At 39.0% G+C, this 22,379-nt stretch overlaps 1 protein-coding gene across 1 annotated transcript in view; it reads left to right on the forward strand.

Moving 5' to 3' along the window:
* The window catches only part of GABRA3 (gamma-aminobutyric acid type A receptor subunit alpha3), a 144,164-nt gene that overhangs the window by 99,176 nt on the left and 22,609 nt on the right, over positions 1-22,379 (forward strand). Inside the window, exon 6 of the mRNA XM_060086793.1 lies at positions 10,480-10,623. Coding sequence (XP_059942776.1) covers positions 10,480-10,623 — 144 coding nt within the window. The remainder of the gene's footprint in view (positions 1-10,479; positions 10,624-22,379) is intronic.

The raw sequence follows: 22,379 nt of genomic DNA on the forward strand, positions 1-22,379 counted from the left end.
TATTTGTGCTAGTTCTGTGAAAAATGTCATGGATATTTTGATAGGGATTGTATTAAATCTGTGGATTGCTTTGAGTAGTATGGACATTTTAACAATATTAAACAATTTAACTATTTTAATTCTTCCAATCTGTAAACATGGGATATCTTTCCATTTGTTTGTGTCATCTTCCATTTCCTTCATCAGTGACTTACAGTTTTCAGATTATAGGTCCTTTGCTTCCTTGGTTAAATTTATCCCTTCTTATTTTATTCCTTCCTTTACAATTGTAAATGGGATCGTTTTCTTGTTTCCTTTTTCTGATAGTTTATTATTAGTGTATAGAACAGCAACAGATTTCTGTATATTAATCTTGAAGCCTACAACTTTACTGAATTAATTTATTAGTTCTAATAGTTTTTTGGTGGAGACTTTAGCATTTTCTATGTATAGTGTCATGTCATCTGCAAAGAGTGACTGTTTTACCTCTTTCCTTCTATTATGGATGCCTTTTTTTTTTCTTGTTTGATTGCTGTGGCTAGAACTTCCAATACTATGTTAAACAGAAATGGCAAGAGTGGGCATCCTTGTCTTGTTCCTGATTTTAGAGGAAAAGCTTTCAGCTTTTCATCATTGAAAACACAATGTTAGCTGTGGGGTTGTCATAGTTGGCCTTTATTATTTTGAGATCTGTTCCCTCTGTGCCTACTATTTGGAGAGTTTTTATTATAAATGGATGCTGAACTTTGTAAAATGCTTTTTCTGCATCTATTGAGATGATCATGTGGTTTTTGTCTTTCCTTTTGTTAATGTGGTATACCATGCTGATTGATTTGTGGATATTGAACCATTATTGCATCCCAGAATAATTTCCACTTGATCATGGTATATAATTGTTTTTATATATTGTTGGATTTGGTTTGCTAGTATTTTCTTGAGGATTTGTGCATCTATATTCATCAGAGATATTGGCCTGTAATTTTCTTTTCTTGTATTGTCTTTGGTTGGGCATCATGGTAATAGTGGCCTCATAGAATGAATTTGGGGATGTTCCCTCCTCTTCAATGTTCTGGAATAGTTTGAGAAAGATAGGTATTAATTCTTCTTTGTATACTTAGTAGAATTCCTCTGTGAGGCTGTCTAGTCCTGGACTTTTGTTTTTTGGGAGTTTTTTGATTACTAATTCAATTTCACTACTAGTGATCAGTCTGTTCAAATCATCTAGTTCTTTCTGACTCCATTGTGGAAGAGTGTACGTTTCTAGGAATTTATCATTTCTTCTAGGTTGTCCAATTTGTTGGCATATATTCATAGTATTCTCTTATGATTTTTTGTATCTCTGTAATATTCATTGTAATTTCTCCTCTTTGATTTCTTATTTTATTTGCATCCTCTCTCTTTTTTTTTCTTAATAAGCATAGCTTAAAGCCTTGTCAATTTTATTTATCTTTTCAAAAACCCAGCTCTTGTTTTCATTGATCCTTTCTATTGTTGTGGGGTTGGTTTTTTTTTTTGATCTCTACTTCATTTTTTCCCCCCTGATCTTTATAATTTCCTTCCTTCTGCTGACTCTGGACTTTCTTTGTTCTTCTTTTTCTAATTCCTTTAGATGGTAGGTTAGGTTGTTTATTTGAGATTTTTCTTGTTTCCTGACATAAGCTTCTATTGCCATAAACTTCCCTCTTAGAACTGCATTTGCTGCATCCCATAGCTTTTTGAATGTTGTGCTTTCATTTCATTTGTTTCAAGGTATTTTCTGATTTCCCCTCTGATTTTTTTCGTTAGCCCATTGGTTTTTTAGTAGCATGATGTTTAGCATCTACATGTTTGTGTTTTCTCCATTTTTCTTCCTATAATTGATTTCTAGTTTCATATTTTGTGGTCAAAAAAGATGCTTGATATAAAACCTATCTTCTTAAATTTATTGAAACTTGCTTTGTGGCCAGAATGTGATCTATCCTGGAGAACTTCCATGTGCACAGAAAAGAATGTATATTCAGATGTTTTTGGACACAATGTCCTTTAAATATCTATTAAGTCCAACTGGTCTAATGTGTCATTTAAGGCCATAAAACCCTTATTTCTTGGTGTGGGCAATTAAGATATTTTATAATATAACCTCACCTTCCTTTTAGCCTGTTAGTCCAGGGATATCATTAATTCCCTTAACACTCCATGCTCTCATATGGATTTTTGCCTTTGCTGTGTTGTTCTTTGGTTAGGGAAGTCCTTCTATCACCTACTAAATGTGACCTCACCTTCTGAGTATCACCCAGTTTATGAATCATTCTCTAACACTACACTCTAAGCAGAATCAATAGAGCCTCCTTCTGGTTTCACTTAACACTTGTTTTTGTTTCATTAGTGTGCATACATCTAATGTTTAGGCTTGTGCTATAACTATTGTGCAATGTCTGTCTCCATCAATAGATTGTGGGCATACTGGTGGTGCTCACTGTGCCTTATTAACCTTTTTTACAAATATGGGGTCAGGCTGTGAATAGACAATCAAGTAGTTTTCAATTTGTTTTTTGAATATATTTCTCCCTCTTCCTTCTCTTCCTTTAGTAGTTTTTGCCTTTCCTGATTTGACCTCCAACAAATGAGAAGAAAATATTTTTTCCTCCTTTTGATTTTTGTCAAAGAAATGAAACCATTGCTTTTTGCATAAAACAAGTTGGCACTCTAAGCCCAGTGAAGTTTCTAAGGAACTGGTAGCTGCACAATTTATTGTCAAATCTGTACTATAACATGCTAGGATTTTTAGGGCTAATATTCAGGATTGTATGCTCAAGGTACTCAGTTTAAGTTAAGAGATTCAGCAAGAAATTCCTTTTCTTTCTTGGGGGTGGATAATATCTTCCATAACCTACCCCTTCCCAGAACAGAACTATTCTACTTTCCATTGTCAAACTCTTGGGTATATTGGGCAGAACACTGCTTTGTCCTTTAACCATAGGGAGTTACAACCACTTGAATGGCAAAGATAAGAAGACATATACAAAAACAAGAAGAACTACAGTCCTGCAGCCTGTGGAACAAAAACCACATTCACAGAAAGATAGACAAGATGAAAAGGCAGAGGGCTATCTACCAGATGAAGGAATAAGATAAAACCCCAGAAAAACAACTAAATGAAGTGGATATAAGCAACCTTCCAGAAAAATAATTCAGAATAATGATAGTGAAGATGATCCAGGACCTCGGAAAAAGAATGGAGGAAAAGATCGAGAAGATGCAAGAAATGTTTAACAAAGACCTAGAAGAATTAAAGAACAAACAAATAGAGATGAACAATACAATAACTGAAATGAAAACTACACTAGAAAGAATCAATAGCAGAATAACTGAGGCAGAAAAACAGATAAGTGACCTGGAAGACAGAATGGTGGAATTCACTGCTGTGGAACAGAATAAACAAAAAAGAATGAAAAGAAATGAAGACAGCTTAAGAGACCTCTGGGACAACATTAAACATAACAACATTTTCATTATAGGGGTCCCAGAAGGAGAAGAGAGATAAAAAGGACCTGAGAAAATATTTGAAGAGATTATATTCTAAAACTTCCCTAACATGGGAAAGGAAATAGCCACCCAAGTCCAGGAAATGCAGCGAGTCCCATACAGGATAAACCCAAGGAGAAACATGCTGAGGCACATAGTAATCAAACTGGGAAAAATAAAAATTACTGAAAGCAGCCAGGGAAAAACGACAAATAACAACAAGGGAACTCACATAAGGTTAACAGCTGATTTCTCAACAGAAACTCTACAAACCAGAAAGGAGTGGCATGATATACTTGAAGTGATGAAAGGGAAGAAACTACAACCAAGATTACTCTAGCCAGCAAGGATCTCATTCAGATTCAATGGAGAAATCAAATGCTTTACAGACAAGCAAAAGCTGAGAGAATTCAGCACCACCAAACCAGCTCTACAACAAATGCTAAAGGAATGTCTCTAAGTGGGAAACATAAGAGAAGAAAAGGACCTACAAAGACAAACCCCCTAAAATTAAGAAAATGGTCATAGGAATATACATATCAATAATTACCTTAAATGTGAATGGATTAAATGCTCCAACGAAAAGACACAGGCTTGCTGAATGGAAACAAAACCATGACCCATATATATGCTGTCTACAAGAGAGCCACTTCAGACCTAGGGACACATACAGACTGAAAGTGAGGGGATGGAAAAAGATATTCCATGCAAATGGAAATCAAAAGACAGCTGGAGTTGCAATACTCATATCAGATAAAATAGACTTTAAAATAAAGAATGTTACAAGAGACAAGGAAGGCCACTACATAATGATCAAGAGATCAATCCAAGAAGAAGATATAACAATTATAAATATATATGTACCCAACATATGAGCACCACAATATATAAGGCAACTGCTAACAGCTGTAAAAGAGGAAATCAACAGTAACAAAATAATAGTGGGGGACTTTAACACCTCACTTACACCAATGGACAGATCATCCAAAATGAAAATAAATAAAGAAAGAGAAGCTTTAAATGACACAATAGACCCGATAGATTTAATTGATATTTATAGGACATTCCATCTAAAAACAGCAGATTACACCTTCTTCTCAAGTGTGCATGGAACATTCTCCAGGATAGATCACATCTTGGGTCACAAATCAAGCCTCAGTAAATTTAAGAAAATTGAAATCATATCAAGCATCTTTTCTGACCACAACACTAGGAGATTAGAAATGAAGTACAGGGAAAAAAACGTAAAAAACACAAACACATGGAGGCTAAACAATACATTACTAAATAACCAAGAGATCACTGAAGAACTCAAAGAGGAAGTCAAAAAATACCTAGAGACAAATGACAATGAAAACATGATGATCCAAAATGGAAGTTTATAGCAATACAAGCCTATCTCAAGAAACAAGAAAAATCTCAAATAAACAATCTAACCTTACACCTAAAGGAACTAGAGAAAGAAGAACAAACAAAACCCAAAATTAGCAGAAGGAAAGAAATCATAAAGATCAGAACAGAAATAAATGAAATACAAACAAAGAAAACAATAGCAAAGATCAATAAAACTAAAAGCTGGTTCTTTGAGAAGATAAACAAAATTGATAAACCATTAGCCAGACTCATCAAGAAAAAAACGGAGAAGACTCAAATGAATAGAGTTAGAAATGAAAAAGGAGAAGTTACAACAGACACTGCAGAAATACAAAGCATCCTAAGGGACTACTACAAGCCACTCTATGCCAATAAAATGGACAACCTGGAAGAAATGGAAAAAATTCTTAGAAAGGTATAACCTTCCAAGACTGAACGAGGAAGAAATAGAAAATATGAACAGACCAATCACATGTAATGAAATTGAAACTGTGATTAAAAATCTTCCAACAAGCAAAAGTCCAGGACCAGATGGCTTCACAGGTGAATTCTATCAAACACTGAGAGAAGAGCTAACACCCATCCTTCTCAAACTCTTCCAAAAAATTGCAGAGGAAGGAGCACTCCCAAACTCATTCTATGAGGCCACCATCACCCTGATACCAATACCAGACAAAGATACTACAAAAAAAGAAAATTACAGGCCAATATAACTGATGAATATAGATGCAAAAATCCTCAACAAAATACTAGCAAACAGAATCCAACAACACATTAAAAGGATCATACACCATGATCAAGTGGGGTTTATCCCAGGATGTAAGGGTTCTTCAATATATGCAAATCAATCAATGTGATACACCATATTAACAAATAGAAGAATAAAAGCCATATGATCATCTCAATAGATGCAGAAAAATCTTTTGAATAAATTCAACACCCGTTTAAGATAAAAACCCTCCTGAAAGTGGGCATAGAGGGAACCTACCTCAACATAATAAAGGCCATATATGACAAACCCACAGCAAACATCATTCTCAGTGGTGAAAAACTGAAAGCATTTCCTCTAAGATCAGAAACAAGACAAGGATGTCCACTCTCACCACTATTATTCAACATAGTTTTGGAAGTCCTAGCCATGGCAATCAGAGAAGAAAAAGAAATAAAAGAATCCAAATTGGAAAAGAAGAAGTAAAACTGTCACTGTTTGCAGATGACATGATACTATACATAGAGAATCCTAAAAATGCCACCAGAAAACTACTAGAGCTAATCAATGAATTTGGTAAGTTGCAGGATACAAAATTAATGCACAGAACTCTCTTGCATTCCTATACACTAATGATGAAAAATCTGAAAGAGAAATTAAGGAAACACTCCCATTTACCATTACAACAAAAAGAATAAAATACCTAGGAATAAACCTACCTAGGGAGACAAAAGCCCTGTATGCAGAAAACTATAAGACAGTGATGAAAGAAATTAAAGATGATACCAACAGATGGAGAGATATACCATGTTCTTGGATTGGAAGAATCATTATTGTGGAAATGAGTATACTACCCAAAGCAATCTACAGATTCAATGCAATCCCTATCAAATTGCCAATGACATTTTTTATGGAACTAGAAGAAAATGTCTTAAAATTTATATGGAGACACAAAAGATGCCAAATAGCCAAAGCAGTCTTGAGGGGAAAAATCGGAGCTGGAGGAATCAGACTCCCTGACTTCAGACTATACTACAAAGCTACAGTAATCAAGACAGTATGGTAATGGCACAAAAACAGAAACATAGATCAATGGGACAAGATAGAAAGCCCAGAGGTAAATCCACGCACTTATGGTCAATTAATCTATGTCAAATGAGGCAAGGATATACAATGGAGAAAAGACAGTCTCTTCAATAAGTTGTGCTAGGAAAACTGAACAGCTACATGTAAAAGAATGAAATTAGAACACTCCCTAACACCATACACAAAAGTAAACTCAAAATGGATTAGAGACTTAAATGTAAGACTGAACACTATAAAGCTCGTAGAGGAAAACATAGGAAGAACACTCTTTGACATAAATCACAAGATCTCTTTTGATCCACCTCCTAGGGTAATGGAAATAAAAATAAACAAATGGGACCTAATGAAACTTACATGTTTTTGCACAGCAAAGGAAACCATAAATAAGACGAAAAGACAACCCTCAGAATGGGAGAAAATATTTGTAAATGAAGCAACTGACAAAGGATTAGTCTCCAAAATATATAAACAGCTCCTGCAGCTCAATATTAAGGAAACAAACAGCCCAATCCAAAAATGGGCAGAAGACCTAAATAGACATTTCTCCTAAGAAGACACACAGATGGCCAAGAAGCACATGAAAAGCTGCTCAACATCACTAATTATTAGAGAAATGCAAATCAAAACTACAATGAGGTATCACCTTACATCAGTTAGAATGGGCATCATCAGAAAATCTACAAACAACAAATGCTGGAGAGGGTGTGGAGAAAAGGGAATCCTCTTGCACTGTTGGTGGGGATGTAAATTGATACAGCCACTATGGAGAACAGTATGGAGGTTCCTAAAAAACCAAAAATAGAACTACCATATGACCCAGCCATCCCACTACTGGGCATATACCCAGAGAAAACCATAATTCCAAAAGACACATGCACCCCAATGTTCATTGCAACACTATTTACAATAGCCAGGTCATGGAAGTAACCTAAATGCCCATCAACAGACGAATGGATAAAGAAGATATGGTACATATATACAATGGAGTATTACTCAGCCATTAAAAGGAACAAAATTGGGTCATTTGTTGAGACGTGGATGGATCTAGAGACTGTCCTACAGACTGAAGTAAGTCAGAAAGAGAAAAACAAATATTGTATATTAACGCATGTATGTGGAACCTAGAACTGTGGTACAGATGAACCAGTTTGCAGGGCAGAAATTGAGACACAGATGTAGAGAACAAACATATGGACACCATGGGGTGAAAGCTGCTGGGGGGTGGGGATGGTGGTGTGATGAATTGGACGATTGGGATTGACATGTATACACTGATGTGTGTAAAATTGATGACTAATAAGAACCTGCTGTATAAAAAAATAATAAATAATAATAATAAAATAAAAACAAAAGAAGACATATACAGGTAATTATATGTTTAGGAATAGTAGAACCCAAACATACATATTAAGGATGGAAGGCACTGGGGAAAATGAGAGGACAAGGACCTTGTGAAATCACATTTTATTAATAGCCTTGTGATAGTCCTCACTTAATAGTCTTAGTATAAGTTTTAGGTAAGTGTGTGAGAAGAGTCCTGAGGAGATGATATCCCTTTCTTCTTGGTGATAGTAGTTTAAAGATCTCAATTCTAGTTGGGAGCCCTAGATACCCCATAGGCAGCAGAGGATCCTTTGTTTCCAAAACTGAATCACAAAAGATCACAGCCATCCATAGGGGAAAATCTCTAGACAAGAGGTTACAAGTTGGTGATTTGCAGATGTCATTTATTTGATCTATACAGTGTTAATAACCTTCAAAATTATCCTCCAAGATTTGAAATTTGGGAGATGTCATACAAAATTCCAGATTTGTTTATTATTTTATGAAATCAGAAGATTGGACAACATTGGACTCAAATCCCCACATGGCCACAAACAGCTGTGGCTGAGTAGTGGCTGTCCCTTGTATATGGGCACTTTCTGCTCTCTCCCTGAAAACAGGGTCTAATGTCAGTTGTCATTAATCAACTCACTTAATTGATAGATTTAAGAGCTCCTAGTTGAATTAAGAGGAAAGTGACATAGTTCTTGTACCCATAGCTATAACAATTTAAAATAAATAAATAAAAGATAGACTGAAAGGACTATATCAAAAAAGATGGCAAGTTTCCATTTCCTAATAAAAATGAAGACCATTTATACACTGTTTCTATGCATACACAGTATGCTTTTGTTGACAAATAAAACTTCAGATATCAACATTATGCAATCCATTATAAGAACCATAATTTATATATTAAAAAAGATGTACAATGAAAATCTTAATTTTATTAAACAGACTGAAAGTTCAACAGGTTTTGTATTTGAATATATACATTAAGTGTCGCTGCTGGGAAAAGCAGTTATGCATTAATTAAGCAATAAACCTTCACAGGCATCAAAATATTTTATAGACACACGATTTATAAAAATGTCTTTAATTACAGTAGAAATTATACATTGAACCAGAAGTATTTTTGTCAGTGAGTTGAAGAAATGACTGAGACCATATACAGGGCATATTATGTTTAAAAGTTAGATTTCCTGTGGCATTTTCTTTTGTCACTTATGATAGTTATGTGTATTTTCTCATAATTTCAATGAGAATTTTGATGTGAATGAAGAACTTTTGGGCATGTTGTCCATTATAAGCAAATCAGAAAATGGTTTACTTGAATATATTGAAAAAAGTCCTAAAAAATGTAACATAAGCAGATCACAATTAATATATGTAAGTGTTAATGTCAGACTTTTATGAAATACATATCCAGCATTGCAACGTTTTGTAGGGATACAGAATTTATGTTCGTTCATTGGTAGATTGACTAGCAATTACTTGCTTTGTGGTAAAAGGTTTAAGTAGAGCATATTATGGACATAATAGCTGCCACCATGAGCTGGAGACCTCCCAATGACTTGAACAATAAACAGCTCAAAAATGAATGAAGAGGGTGAGCAGTATGGTTGTCAGCTTCCCTTTATTATGAGCCTAGATATCTGAGTTAGGGCAAAGTGCTCACCCCAAATGTAAAACCCACTGTGCAAAGAGTTAATCTGTGTCTGGAAAGAAAGCAACTCTATTCTTTTAAGATACTGACTAAAACTAAATAACCTCACTTCTCATTCCCTCACCATTTCCTTACCCACACCCCTGTTAAAATTAATCTGTACTAAATTCTGTACTCGACATTGGAATTCCAAATACAAGACCTGACATTAACACCCCGATGCAGAAGAAATGGTGGCAGGTTTCTGGTTTGCAAAATTAAAGTAGTAATACATTTCAAAATAAAATTGTAATCATTAGTTATTGCTTTTTTAATTTGTAATTTTTCATTTTTAATTTAAAATATCCCCAGTATATTTTACATTATTTCATATGTTCACCCCATAATTAATTAAAGAAAATTTTATTACATTTCTAGCAGTTTATTCTTCCTACAACTAGTCTGATTTGGTCATTTAAGATACTTCTCTAGCTCCTGTGAGCATTTGAATTTGTGACATCTGCATTAGGTAATATTTTAACCATTCCTCCCCTTGCCCCTACTCTCTATCCTCCAAGAGAAGGAAAAGCTTAACAATTTTTGGCAGTCCAGAAGACTATGAGTCATTGAAGCAAGAGACCACTTTGGGTTTATTTCTGTGTGTCCAGCATAAACTGTTAGTAATTGTTCAACAAGTACTTAATACATGCATGGATAAATGTACTTCAGTTGAAGATATACCACATACCTAAAACTCTTTTTGGATGGAAGTTGTATTTCAATCTCATGCAAGTTTAGTATCAAAGATAATCATTTTCCTTTCCCTTCACTTCTCCTCTTAACTTTTTTTCTGCCTTAGATGCCTATACAACAGCCGAAGTAGTTTACTCTTGGACTCTTGGGAAGAACAAATCTGTGGAAGTGGCACAGGATGGCTCTCGACTGAATCAATATGACCTGCTGGGCCATGTTGTTGGGACAGAAATAATCCGGTCTAGTACAGGTATTTATTTATTTTATTTAGCAAGCATTTTTGTAACCTGTACCACATACCAGTCACTGTTTTAAGTGCTTATAATAACTTATGTTAACAAAACAGTCTTGTGAGGTAGGTACTATTATCTTAAGAAAACTGAGGCATACAGATGTTTAGTAATTTGTTCCATGTCACAGTTATGTAATGTCAGAGCCAAGATCTGAACCCAGGCAGATTGGCTTCCAAGATCATGCTTTTAACCATGATGCCCTGCTGTCTCTTCGTGAGTTAGGTCAAGGTCATTAGGGCTGGACTGTGGTAGAAGAGACAGCAGAGGGAAGCCATGATAGTGGGAGAGCTAAACTTTGATCCTAAAGTTTTCATGAAAATATTTGCTTAACTCCGCCAATACAGAGGTGGCAAGGTAATAACCCCAGGAGAGGCCAGAACACAGTCAGGAAGTCCAGGAATGAGCCATGGAATTATTTTCTTAAGTGAATCACCCATTTCAGAAACAAGTGTGTCTGGCAAACATTGCCAGGTCCTCTCAATGGCTCTTCCTTGGATATTGATAAATGGAACTTAGAGGCTTGTTCTGTAGCCTTAAGTCCTATCTATTTGGAAACTGACCAGTTGTAGGGGCCTGAGGAGGATGCACCCTGAATCCCAACTAACTTTAGGGTATTTGACAAAATGGAGTATATCTTAGGGGCCCACATATCTTACAATATTTTTTGCCATGAAAGGGTGGGAACTTTCAACACTTGTCTCCATGGAAGATCTCTGAATCCACAATTATAAATGAAGTAGTGTACTCTTGTCCTTTTTTTCATTAGCTGGACACTGCTGTTCCCTCTCATAGTGTTACAGTATGTCTGTGGTCTGTTCTCCCTCCATCCTAGGACCAGGGGCGGGAGCCTAAAAAAAAAGCAGCGTTTGAAATGGGTTTAAAGGACAACAGGATTTAGAGATTTGGAACTTGGTGTGGGGAAAGGCTATTCTTGAGAATGGCAATACGGAGGTTCAAAAGGCCAGAGGTTTGTGAGAACATGATCTCTTGGAGAAGGTCAGCTGATCTGTGGGGGTGAGGGGAAAGTACCCACCTGGCCAGTTCTGCTCTCCCCAAGCAGGTAGAGGGAGGAGGACCTTTAGTGCCTGCATGTACAAAGTGTATTTTTACTGTCCTACTGTGACCCTTGCATTTTTGAGCAGAAGCCACCTCCTGCTGTGGGGTGCTGCTGCTGCTGCAAACGACCTCCCATCTGAGATCAGACCCTCCCCTCCCTCCCACCCCAACCTGTGGGCAAAGAGTACCCAGGCTCCTGATGAAGGCTCTGTCCATCCCAGCACAGCAAGGCAGACCCCTAGAGACCAAGGGTAACCCAGGGGCCCTGGAGGTCCACTCCACTGAAGGGAGAGAATTCCTGGGGCTATAGCATCTGTTCACTCTCCTGACTTCCCCATCCCTCCTTGGCACTGCTCACCTGGTATCAACTTTTGAGACCCATCATTAGCCATTCAAGCAGCCCCATTTCATTTGGTTAAACCACTGTTTGTTTAGTCTTTATCACACGTTCATGATAGAAAAATTAGAAATATCAGAGGAACAAAACATGTAAATTAAAATATTCTTTAATTCCACCATCTAGAAAAAAGCTTTTTAGAAGAATTTCATGCATTAACTGATTATTATACATTTTGGTGTGTAACCTTTAAGAAGGTTCTCTTTTCACTTTTAATATAAATATATTTTTATATAAATGGGACCATAATATTGATACTGTTTTATAAGCTGTTTTTTATGTAATTTTATATTGTAAGCATGTTTTCTTGTCACTAAGTGTACAGGATCCAAATAAAATGTACACACAAGCTAGTGATATATTTTTATTATTAATTAATTAATTTATTTTTGCTATGTTGGGTCTTCGTTTCTGTGCGAGAGCTTTCTCTAGTTGCGGCAAGCAGGGGCCACTCTTCATCACGGTGCGCGGGCCTCTCACTATCGCGGCCTCTCTTGTTGCGGAGCACAGGCTCCAGACGCGCAGGCTCAGTAGTTGTGGCTCACGGGCCTAGTTGCTCTGTGGCATGTGGGATCCTCCCAGACCAGGGCTCGAACCCGTGTCCCCTGCATTAGCAGGCAGATTCGCAACCACTGCGCCACCAGGGAAGCCCAGTGATATATTTTTATTCAGATATAATTGACATTAGTTTCAAGTGTACAACATTATGATTCAATATTTGTATGTATTGTGAAATGATCACAGGAAGTCTAGTTAACATCCATCACTATACATAGTTATAGAATTTTTTTCTTGTGATGAAAACTTTTAAGATCTACTCTCAACAGCTTTCAAATGTGCAGTATAGTATTTTAACTATAGTCACCATGCTGTACATAACACCCCAAGGACTTATTTACTTTATAACTGGAAGTTTGTACCTTCTGATTCCTTTCACCCATTTCACCTAACACCTACCCTTGGCTTCTGGCAACCACTAATCTATTCTTTGTATCTATGAGCTTGGTTTTTTGTTCATTTTGTTTTGTGTTTTGGATTCCACATATAAGTGAGATACAATATTTGTCTTGCTCTGTCTGACTTATTTCACTTAGCATAATGTCCTCAAGGTCCATCCATGTTGTTGCAAATGGCAAAAATTTATTTGTTTTTATGGTTGAATAATATTCCATTGTATCTATATATACCGCATCTTCTTTATCCATTCATCCGTGGAGAGACACTTTGGTTGTTTCCATGTCTTGGCTATTGTAAATAATGCTGCAGTGAAGATGGAGGTGTATATATCTTTTTAAGCTAGTGTTCTCATTTTCTTCAGATAAATACCCATAAGTGGAATTGCTGGATCATATAGTAATTCCATTTTTAATTTTTAAAAAAATATTTATTTATTTGGCTGCACTGGGTCTTAGTTGTGGCATGCAGGATCTTTTAGTTGCAGCATGCGAACTCTTAGTTGTGACATGTGGGATTTAGTTCCCTGACCAGGGATTGAAACCGGGCCCCCTGAATTGGGAGCTTGGAGTCTTAGCCACTGGACCACCAAGGAAGTCCCCCATTTTTAAATTTTTGAGGAAACTCCATACTGTTTTCCATAGTAGTTGCACCAGTATACATTCCCACCAAGAGTACATGAGGGTTTCCATTTCCACACATCCTCACCAACATTTGTTTTTTGTTGTTAGTTCTAAGTAGTTAGTAATTTTAACAACTAGAATGGGCATATATTAATTATTACCTGTTTTAGTTTTACTCTAAATTTAAAAAGAAATTTAAAAGGCCATCATCTGAGGCCACAGCTAGCCTTCTTGACAATGATAAGTGTTGCTATCAGTGGGAAGCATAGCATTTCATTGTGAAACTCAATAATATCTTCATCTTACTGGATCATCATCCATTTAACCAATTACCTATGATTACCTATGATTATGATTATTTTCTGTTTTAATGCTATAAAGAACACTGCAAAGACCTTCTTTTTCCATATAGCATTTTGTTCCTATGTAATTACCTGCCTAGGATAAAAACAAAATATTGAGATTGCTATTTCAGAAAGTAGACACATTTAAAAATTTTTAAATACATATTGACAAATTGCCATTCTAAAAGGTGAAACAATTCACACTATCATTATCAGTGTATGAGCATGCCAGTTTCCCTTCACTCTTGGCAATGCAGATGTTATGGATTGAATTATGTCTCCCCAAAAGATATGTTGAAATCCTGCCCCCCAGTGCCTCAGAATGTGACCTTATTTGAAAATAGGGTTATTGCAGATATTAGATTATAATAGCAAATTAGTTTTGAAAACACGATACAGTGTACATCAGTAAACTATGCAGGTGTAAGAAGGAATGAGGAAGTTCAATGGGAATATCTGCAGGATATACTGTTGAGTGAAAATAGCAAATACAAAACCACCAAAGACTATAAGGATATATATTAGTATAGGAATAGTATTTCTAGAATATACACAAGAAGCTGTTAATTGTAGTTAAAGGAAGGAGAAATGAAATGGTTTGAAGGAGGTAGACTTTTTGCTGTATATTATTTGATACCCTTTGGTTTAGAAACCATATAAATATTACCTTACATAAATGTATATTGTTTTCATGTGACTATAAATTATGGGCATTCCTTTCAGAATTCTGATATGCTCCTCTATGTGGGGTCCAACATATTAATGGGAAGTTGGGCCAGAGAAAAACCCACAATCTGTGGGTGTTCTGTTTTGTATGAGTGGTTTTCACTCTGAAAGCTGTCAGTACTCAGCATGAAGTAGTTCTAAGCAGAGGGCTCCTGCTCTTTGCTCCAGATTCAAACGAGTGTTAAATAAATGAATGAAATTTCTCTAAGTTGGTGGCTAGTTCTTCACACTGTTCCCTACTTCAGCACTGACTCCATTTTCTCTTATTTGCAATATTTACATTAATTTTCTAAGAGGAGCCTGATCTTATTTTTGCATCTTTCCTAGAAATTTGACCATTTGTTAGAAAAACTCTCATTACTGTCATTGTGTATATTATTTGTTTAGACTTGGAACATAGGTAACTGAAGACAAATCAGAAAATAAGAGCAGCGTGGTGGGTGCGTTTTGACCCACGTGCAGATGCCATTCTGTGGGTGGGGGGGCGCCAAAACCCCATGACTGCTTAGCCAGAGCAGCAGTTGACCCCTGAGGTCACCATTCTGGTGCAGTGAGGCAACAGCCACCAAGGGACGTGGCCCTATTGCATAGCTCACTGCCACTGGAAGAGGGCTCTGCTGGAGTTCTGCAGTTGGCTTGAGCTCCGCTGTTGGGTAGGGCTTTTGTATCTACTCCTCTGTATGCCAGAGCTGTGGGCTGCTCTCAGAGGTTGGGTTCCCTTGCAGTTGAATTTAGACTGCTGACTGTATTTTTGGTCAGGCGATGATGCTGGCAGGGGACCTGATACCACCTCCAAGATTCACACAATGTTGGCTATAAGTTATGCCATATTCCTTTGTGCTAGCTGACCCCAAATTATCTGGCCCTGCCAATTCCCAGAGCATTCCCCATGAGGTAAACCAGAAGTGGGCCTCCAGGGGAATGCCCAGGAAACCTGGATATCTGCCTTGGGTTCTCATTTCCCCACTGGAGAAACCATAGACTCAGAGGTACCCTCTAGGTGCTGCACTGAGCTGGCCTGGGGGAGGGAAGAAGGCGACAAATTGATACCACTTCTGTTATCCTTCTAATATCACTTTTCTTGGTTTTCATGCCCTGGATGGGTGCTGCTTCAGTTTTACTTCTTAGATCTGGGGTTTTCACAAAGGTGTTCTCTTCCTTGGGTAGCTGCTAAACCATATTTTTGTGACAGGGTACTAGAGCCGGGGCTGTCCTATTCCACCACCTTGCTGATCTTAAATCACTCTCTTTGCTTCTTTGGAAGGGAAACAACAAGATAGAAATCGAAGGAAAGAAGGATAGAAAAGGAGAGGCTTAAGAAAATATATTCAGTTATTTAAAACAATGGCTAATTTGATAAGCTTTTGAAAAGTCCACTTGCTTTCCTTTCATATCTACAGAATATAACTTATATAAAATATATAATAAATATTATTCATAAATATTAACTATTTTACATGATCAGATATAGGATTAATAGACAGGAAGGAATTCAGGGGTGTGAGACTAATATGCGGAAGGGGAGGAAATTCCCCAAGCTAATCAAAGTCCAACTATTGTTAAAAATAAATCTTCAGTGCCTCCTCAGCTGAGAAAAAGAGTGAACAGAAGGACAGGGAAAGAAAGCAGTTGAAATGTACACAGATAGGAGAGAGGGGGAGAAGGAGGAGAGAAGGGGAGGGGGTGGGGAACAAAGAAAGAAATAAAAGGATTGAAAAAGCAGCAGAGAGAAAAAAAGCAACCCCAATGTTATAATGAAGAAATTCTACAATTTTGTATGATAATTCTTTGCTAAATTAAAACTAAGCCTACTTGTATTTTTCATGTTCACATAAACAAGCTAGAATGTGAATACACACACAATATGGATTGTATATTGAGCTGTGGCTAACCAGATGGTGCTTCCTAGGCTTAGGTACAAGGGAGTGGGTGAGGTAGGAAAGTGGGAAATTGCCTCATTTGGGAGACATACTGAAACCAAATGGGGGCAGAGAGAGAGAGAGAGAGAGAGAGAGAGAGAGAGAGAGAGAGAGAGAGAGGTGAAAAATAAGAAGCTCTAACAAGAAAGGTAGTAGAGTAGTAGAGCAATCAGATTGCATGGACCTTTGGAGACTCTTTGGGGAAATTTGCCTTTTACTCATTGAGAGATGGGAAACTATTGGGGAGCCTTAAGCAAAAGAAAGACTGAATCTGACTTTTATTATAATAGACTCATTTTGGCTGGTATGCTAAGAATGCATTGTAGGGGACAAGTATAGAGGCAAGGCACGTTAGGAAGCTATTACAGTACTCTAAGTAAGAGATGATGGTAGCTTAGTCCAAAGTGGTAACAGTGGAAGTGGTGAGAAATGCTCAAATTATAAATATATTTTGAAGAACTGTCAATGTATCTGTGTCCATGTCTGCATTTGTGTATGCACACATGGAAACATGCACGAGGGAGGGAGAGGGAGTGGTCGATGATGTTGAAGATTTTGAAGAATTTTGATTTGTGCTCCTGAGAGCTACCATTTACTGAGATAGGAAAATCTGTTGGAAGGGATAGTTTGGAGGGGGTAGGAAATGGAGACAGTAAGAGCTAAGGTTTGGACATGTTAGGTCAAGATACCTATTAGATCCCCAAGTGGTGATATCTAATGGGTAATGGAATATATAGGTGTAGAGCATTATAGGGAACCCTAGGTTTGCCATATCAAAGTACCATAAACTGAATGGCTTAAAACAACAGAGATTTATGTCTCCTAGTTCTGGAGGCTAGAAGTCTGAAGCCAAGGTGCTGGCTGGGTTGGTTCCTTCTGGAGGCTCCTTTTATACAGAAGAGGGGGAGGGGGAGGAGTCCACTGTAGTGCTGACCAATGACTGAGCAGGACCACTGACGGGTCGCTCATTGACAGTTGCTCATCTGGGGGAGGGGCCCACTGCAGCACCAACAAATGGCTGAGCGGGGCTGCTATAGCTCACGCCTGCCCCACCACTATTACAATTCCCCACTGTCAATGTTCATTCCACAATCTTGTGGGGAAAGGGGTAACGGTTTTTCTGGCTACTTCCCACTGAACAGGGGAGATGAGGGGGTGATTGTGAAATTGGAGCTGATCAGCTTTGGGTCAAGAATATTCCTTAAAAATGTTAGTAAGCCATACAATTCTTTTTTTTTTTTTTTGCGGTACGCGGGCCTCTCACTGTTGTGGCCTCTCCCGTTGCGGAGCACAGGCTCCGGACGTGCAGGCCCAGTGGCCATGGCTCACGGGCCTAGCCGCTCTGCGGCATGTGGGATCTTCCCGGACTGGGGCACGAACCCGTGTCTCCTGCATCGGCAGGCAGACTCTCAACCACTGCGCCACCAGGGAAGCCCTCATACAATTCTTTTTATCTACAACTATTTGAACCTGATGAAGTTCCTTCTACAATGAAATTTTAACCTCAATACTTATTCTTCTTGAAGAGCAACCTTAAGTCTTCTAAGGGTTCATAAACCCATTGCTCTCTAGGCCTCTCAGGAGTTGGGTCATTTTCTGATGACAGTGGTGCTGCTTTAACCCGAGTGTGATGAATCCATGGCTTTACTCCAGCTAACTTGACAGATGAGTGTGTGGTAAGTAATATCACATGTGGTCCTGTCCACCTTGCGGTCAGCTGGCGCTCAGTCCCTTGTTTCCTCCAGGTTTTAAGGAGGACTCAGTTTCTGGGCTGGAAAGGATGTAACATTACCTCAGTTGTATGGGCACACCTGCTGGCAACAAACTCATGAACAGAGGTTAGTATAGTGCCCAGAGCTTTAACATAATTGGCAACTGCTAGATCTTTCAGAGCATTTATAGATTCTCCCACCCGGGCAGACACCTGGAATGGCCTACCGTACAATATTGCAAAGGGGCTTAATTTAAGCCTGCTTCTGGGAGCCACTCTGCAGGGCAACTGGCAAGGCCTTATCCCAAGTTAAATTAGTCTCTTGACATATTTTAGCAATGCTCCTTTTTAATGTATAATTCATTTTCTCGGTTTTTCCTGTTGATTTTAGTCTCCAGGATGAATGTAGCTTCCAATTCATTTGCAGTGCTTTAGACACTTGTTGGGTTATGCTAGAGACAAAAGCAGGCCCATTATCACTTTGAAGGGAGTTAGGCACTCCAGATCAGGGGATAATGTCCTTAAGGAGGACTCTAACCACTTTGGAGGCTTTTTCTGTCCTGGGGCGATATGCCTCCACCCATCCTGAAAAAGTGTCCATAAATACTAGCAGGTACCTGAAATTTCCTGTGGCTCAAGGCATTTGAGTAAAGTCTATTTGCCAGTCCTCGGTGGGGTAGGTTCCTCTGTGCTGAGTCCCCATCTGGGGAAGTGTGACAGCAGTTTCTGTGTTATTTTTAGCATAAATCATGCAATTTTGAGTGACTTGCTGGATGGCCCTTTGTAGGTTAGGCCCCATTATATATCTTTAAATCTGTTGTAAGGTGGCATCTCTCCCAAAATGGGTACTATTATGAATGTGCTGCAGCACAGTGTCCAAGAGGCCCTCAGGAATCAAAACAATTCCTTGTACTTTACAGTTCTAGCCAAGTGAGGTGTGATCAAGAGTGAAACCCCATTCTTTGGCTCTCTCCTTCTCCTTTCCTGAATACACTGGCTGGTATTTTGACAAGTCGATCTGTGGGAGAAGTGACCATATCATGGATTGTTAACCCCATTCCTTTGCTGCTTTCTTTGCAGCTTGGTCAGCTAACTGACTGCCCTTTATTATATGAGTCTCACCCTTCTGGTGGCCTGGGCAGTGCATTACAACCACTTGTGAGGGCTTATGGACTGCTTCTAATAGTGACAGGATATCAGAAGCATGTTTTATGTCTTTATTGTTTGAAATGAGAAGCCCCCTTTCTTTCCAGTTTGCCCCATGAGCATGCACCACAGAGAATGCATAGTGAGAGTCTGTGTATATATTTACTCGCTTCCCTTTAGCGAGGAGCAGGGCTGTTGTCAGAGCAATGATTTCTACCTTCTGAGCTGAGCTCCCTGGGGGAACGGCTTTTGCTTCAACAATCCTTTCAAGGTTTACCATCACATACCTAGTGCATCACCTACTTTGGTCCATGAAGCTGCTTCCATCGGTGAACAATTCCATATCTGGATCAGCCAAGGTCTGTTAGAATACACTAGCTTGATGACGTGTAGGCAGTCGTGCTCTGGGGATTGTGCAACATCAATTGGGAGAAATGTGGCTGGATTTAGGGCTGAAGTGACCTGAAGTCTCACGTTGGGATTGTCGAGGAGAATGGCTTTGACTTTCCCATTCTCTCCGAAGTCAGCCAATAGCCCCCTTTCTGCTCCAGTAAAGAAAGGACATGATGGGCTTCCCTGGTGGCACAGTGGTTGAGAGTACGCCTGCCGATGCAGGGGACGTGGGTTCGTGCCCCAGTCCAGGAAGATCTCACATGCCGTGGAGCGGCTGGGCCCGTGAGCCATGGCCACTGAGCCTGTGTGTCCGGAGCCTGTGCTCTGCAACGGGAGAGGCCACAACAGTGAGAGGGCTGCATACTGCAAATACAAACAAACAAACAAAAAAAGCAAATGAACACAAAACAAAAGCAAATGAATCAGTTCACAAATCAGGTAGAGTCCAACAGCGATTCCCCTCTCCAACAGGGTACCCCAATCAAATGAACAAATTGGCTTGTCCCTTAGAGTAAAAGCCCAAATTGAGAGGGGAAAATGTTCCCGGTTGTACACACCAGAGTGACTTACCCTACTATATGGAGCCCATCGGCTCCCAAATGTTGGTTCCTTGCTCCAACTGCCAAGCGCTGGGGCAGCTGGTGCCACTTCAGGGAATTTTGAAGGGAAGATCCTCAGGACATGTGGTCCCAGCAGCTGCTAGGGCCTTACCCAAAAATTCCCCAACCTGGGCTGGCTGGCCAGAAGCAGCAAGGCTCCTGGCTAGCTTTGCCAAAAATTTGTTACCAAGCCCAAGCTCATTCTGCTTGCCACACGACAGGCCAATAAATCAGGAGATCAGTTGTTGGAGCAAGGAATTACAACCAATGGTTGAGTGGGACCACTAACGGTAGTTTGTTGACAGTTGACTGCTAGTGGTTGCTTGCTTGGGGAGGAGCCCACTGTGACACCAACCAATGGCTGAGCGGGGCTGCTATAGCTCGTACCTGCCCCGCCCCTATTACACTCTCTGCCTCTGTCATCACACATCTCCCTGTGTCTCTCTCTTCTTTTGAAAAGAGAGCATCAGTCATAGTGTATTAGGTCCCATCCTACTCCAGTATGACCTCATCTTAACTAGCTATATCTGCAACAAGCCTCTTTTTAAAGAAGGTCACATTTTGAGGTATTCAGGGTACGAATTCACCATATCTTTCCAGGAGACATAGTTCAACCCATAACAAGTAGGAAGCCCAGGCAGAAAATATACATTGGGGCATTATCAAAATTGAAGATATTATTTAAAGATACAGGCCTGGATAAGAATGCCAAGGGAGTAAGACAGGAAAGAGTACTGAGTCATGACAATCTCAAATGTTGAGAATTTAAAGGAACCAGCAAAGGATATTGGACAGGTCATGATGTAAGAGGGAAACCAGAAGAGCAACATGGCCTAGAAGTTTGGTGAAGAGATTCATTCCAGGAGGATGGAGTGCTCAATATGTAAAACGCTTCTGACAAATCCAGCATAATTTGATAATTATAATTAACTGATAATTAACTATTGGATTACAGAGTTGATGGGAGGGTATAAAGTTAATACTCCAAAAACACTCAAAGTTGTTTGTTATATAGTAAGAGCTTAACACGTGTTCACTCTTATTTTGAAGAGGGGTGATGTAGGCCAGCCCATATTCTGCTATGTGAACTTTAGGTTTTAACCCAATAAATTCATTCAAACAGCAGAGTGTAGTGGTTAGAAAGCATAAGCTGTGGAGCCAACCCATCTGGAGTTGAATTCAGGCTCTACTACTTACTAGCTGGGTAATCTTCTGCAAATTGCTCAGTCTCTCTTTGCCTCAGTTTATTGACCCATAAATGAGTATAACAATAGTACCGACCTCATAGGGTTATTGTGAAGATTAAATACTTTAAGAATGTTACATAGCAAATGCTATAGAAGAGATTATTTTTCATTATTATTTACATGAGGACATTAATATATTTGAATGAACTCGTGTCAAAATTGCTCTGAGCAAGATGTGTTGGTACACTGTTAAGCGTATATTTTTGTAATAGGGACAATGCGGGCACACTAATGGTCCCATCCCACCAACAGTCAGTGTCACAGTGGTCCCCACGGTGGCAGTTTCCCTGGGTCATTGTCCTCGGGACTGGCCTTGTTTATGTGCTCTCCCCGTTTGCCCCAGCAGTTGCCACCCAAGGCCTGGAAGAGCAGTGCGCTGCAGCAGCCTCAGGCACACACACACATTGCAGCTTGTTGTCTTGGGTGAGTCTGAGTATGGGGTGTTTCAGGTCTCCATGCAGGCACACTGACAGGTAGACCAGCAGACTGGTGGAGATGGCAATGTTGTGACTGTGAATTTGGGAGACCCTCTGCTGGTGTGAAATGCCAGTTGAAGGTGCTACGGCTGGAACATTGTGACCTTGTAATAGGGGTGGTC

Source organism: Mesoplodon densirostris, chromosome X (genome assembly GCF_025265405.1).
Source record: "Mesoplodon densirostris isolate mMesDen1 chromosome X, mMesDen1 primary haplotype, whole genome shotgun sequence".
Classification (NCBI taxonomy): Eukaryota; Metazoa; Chordata; class Mammalia; order Artiodactyla; family Ziphiidae; genus Mesoplodon; species Mesoplodon densirostris.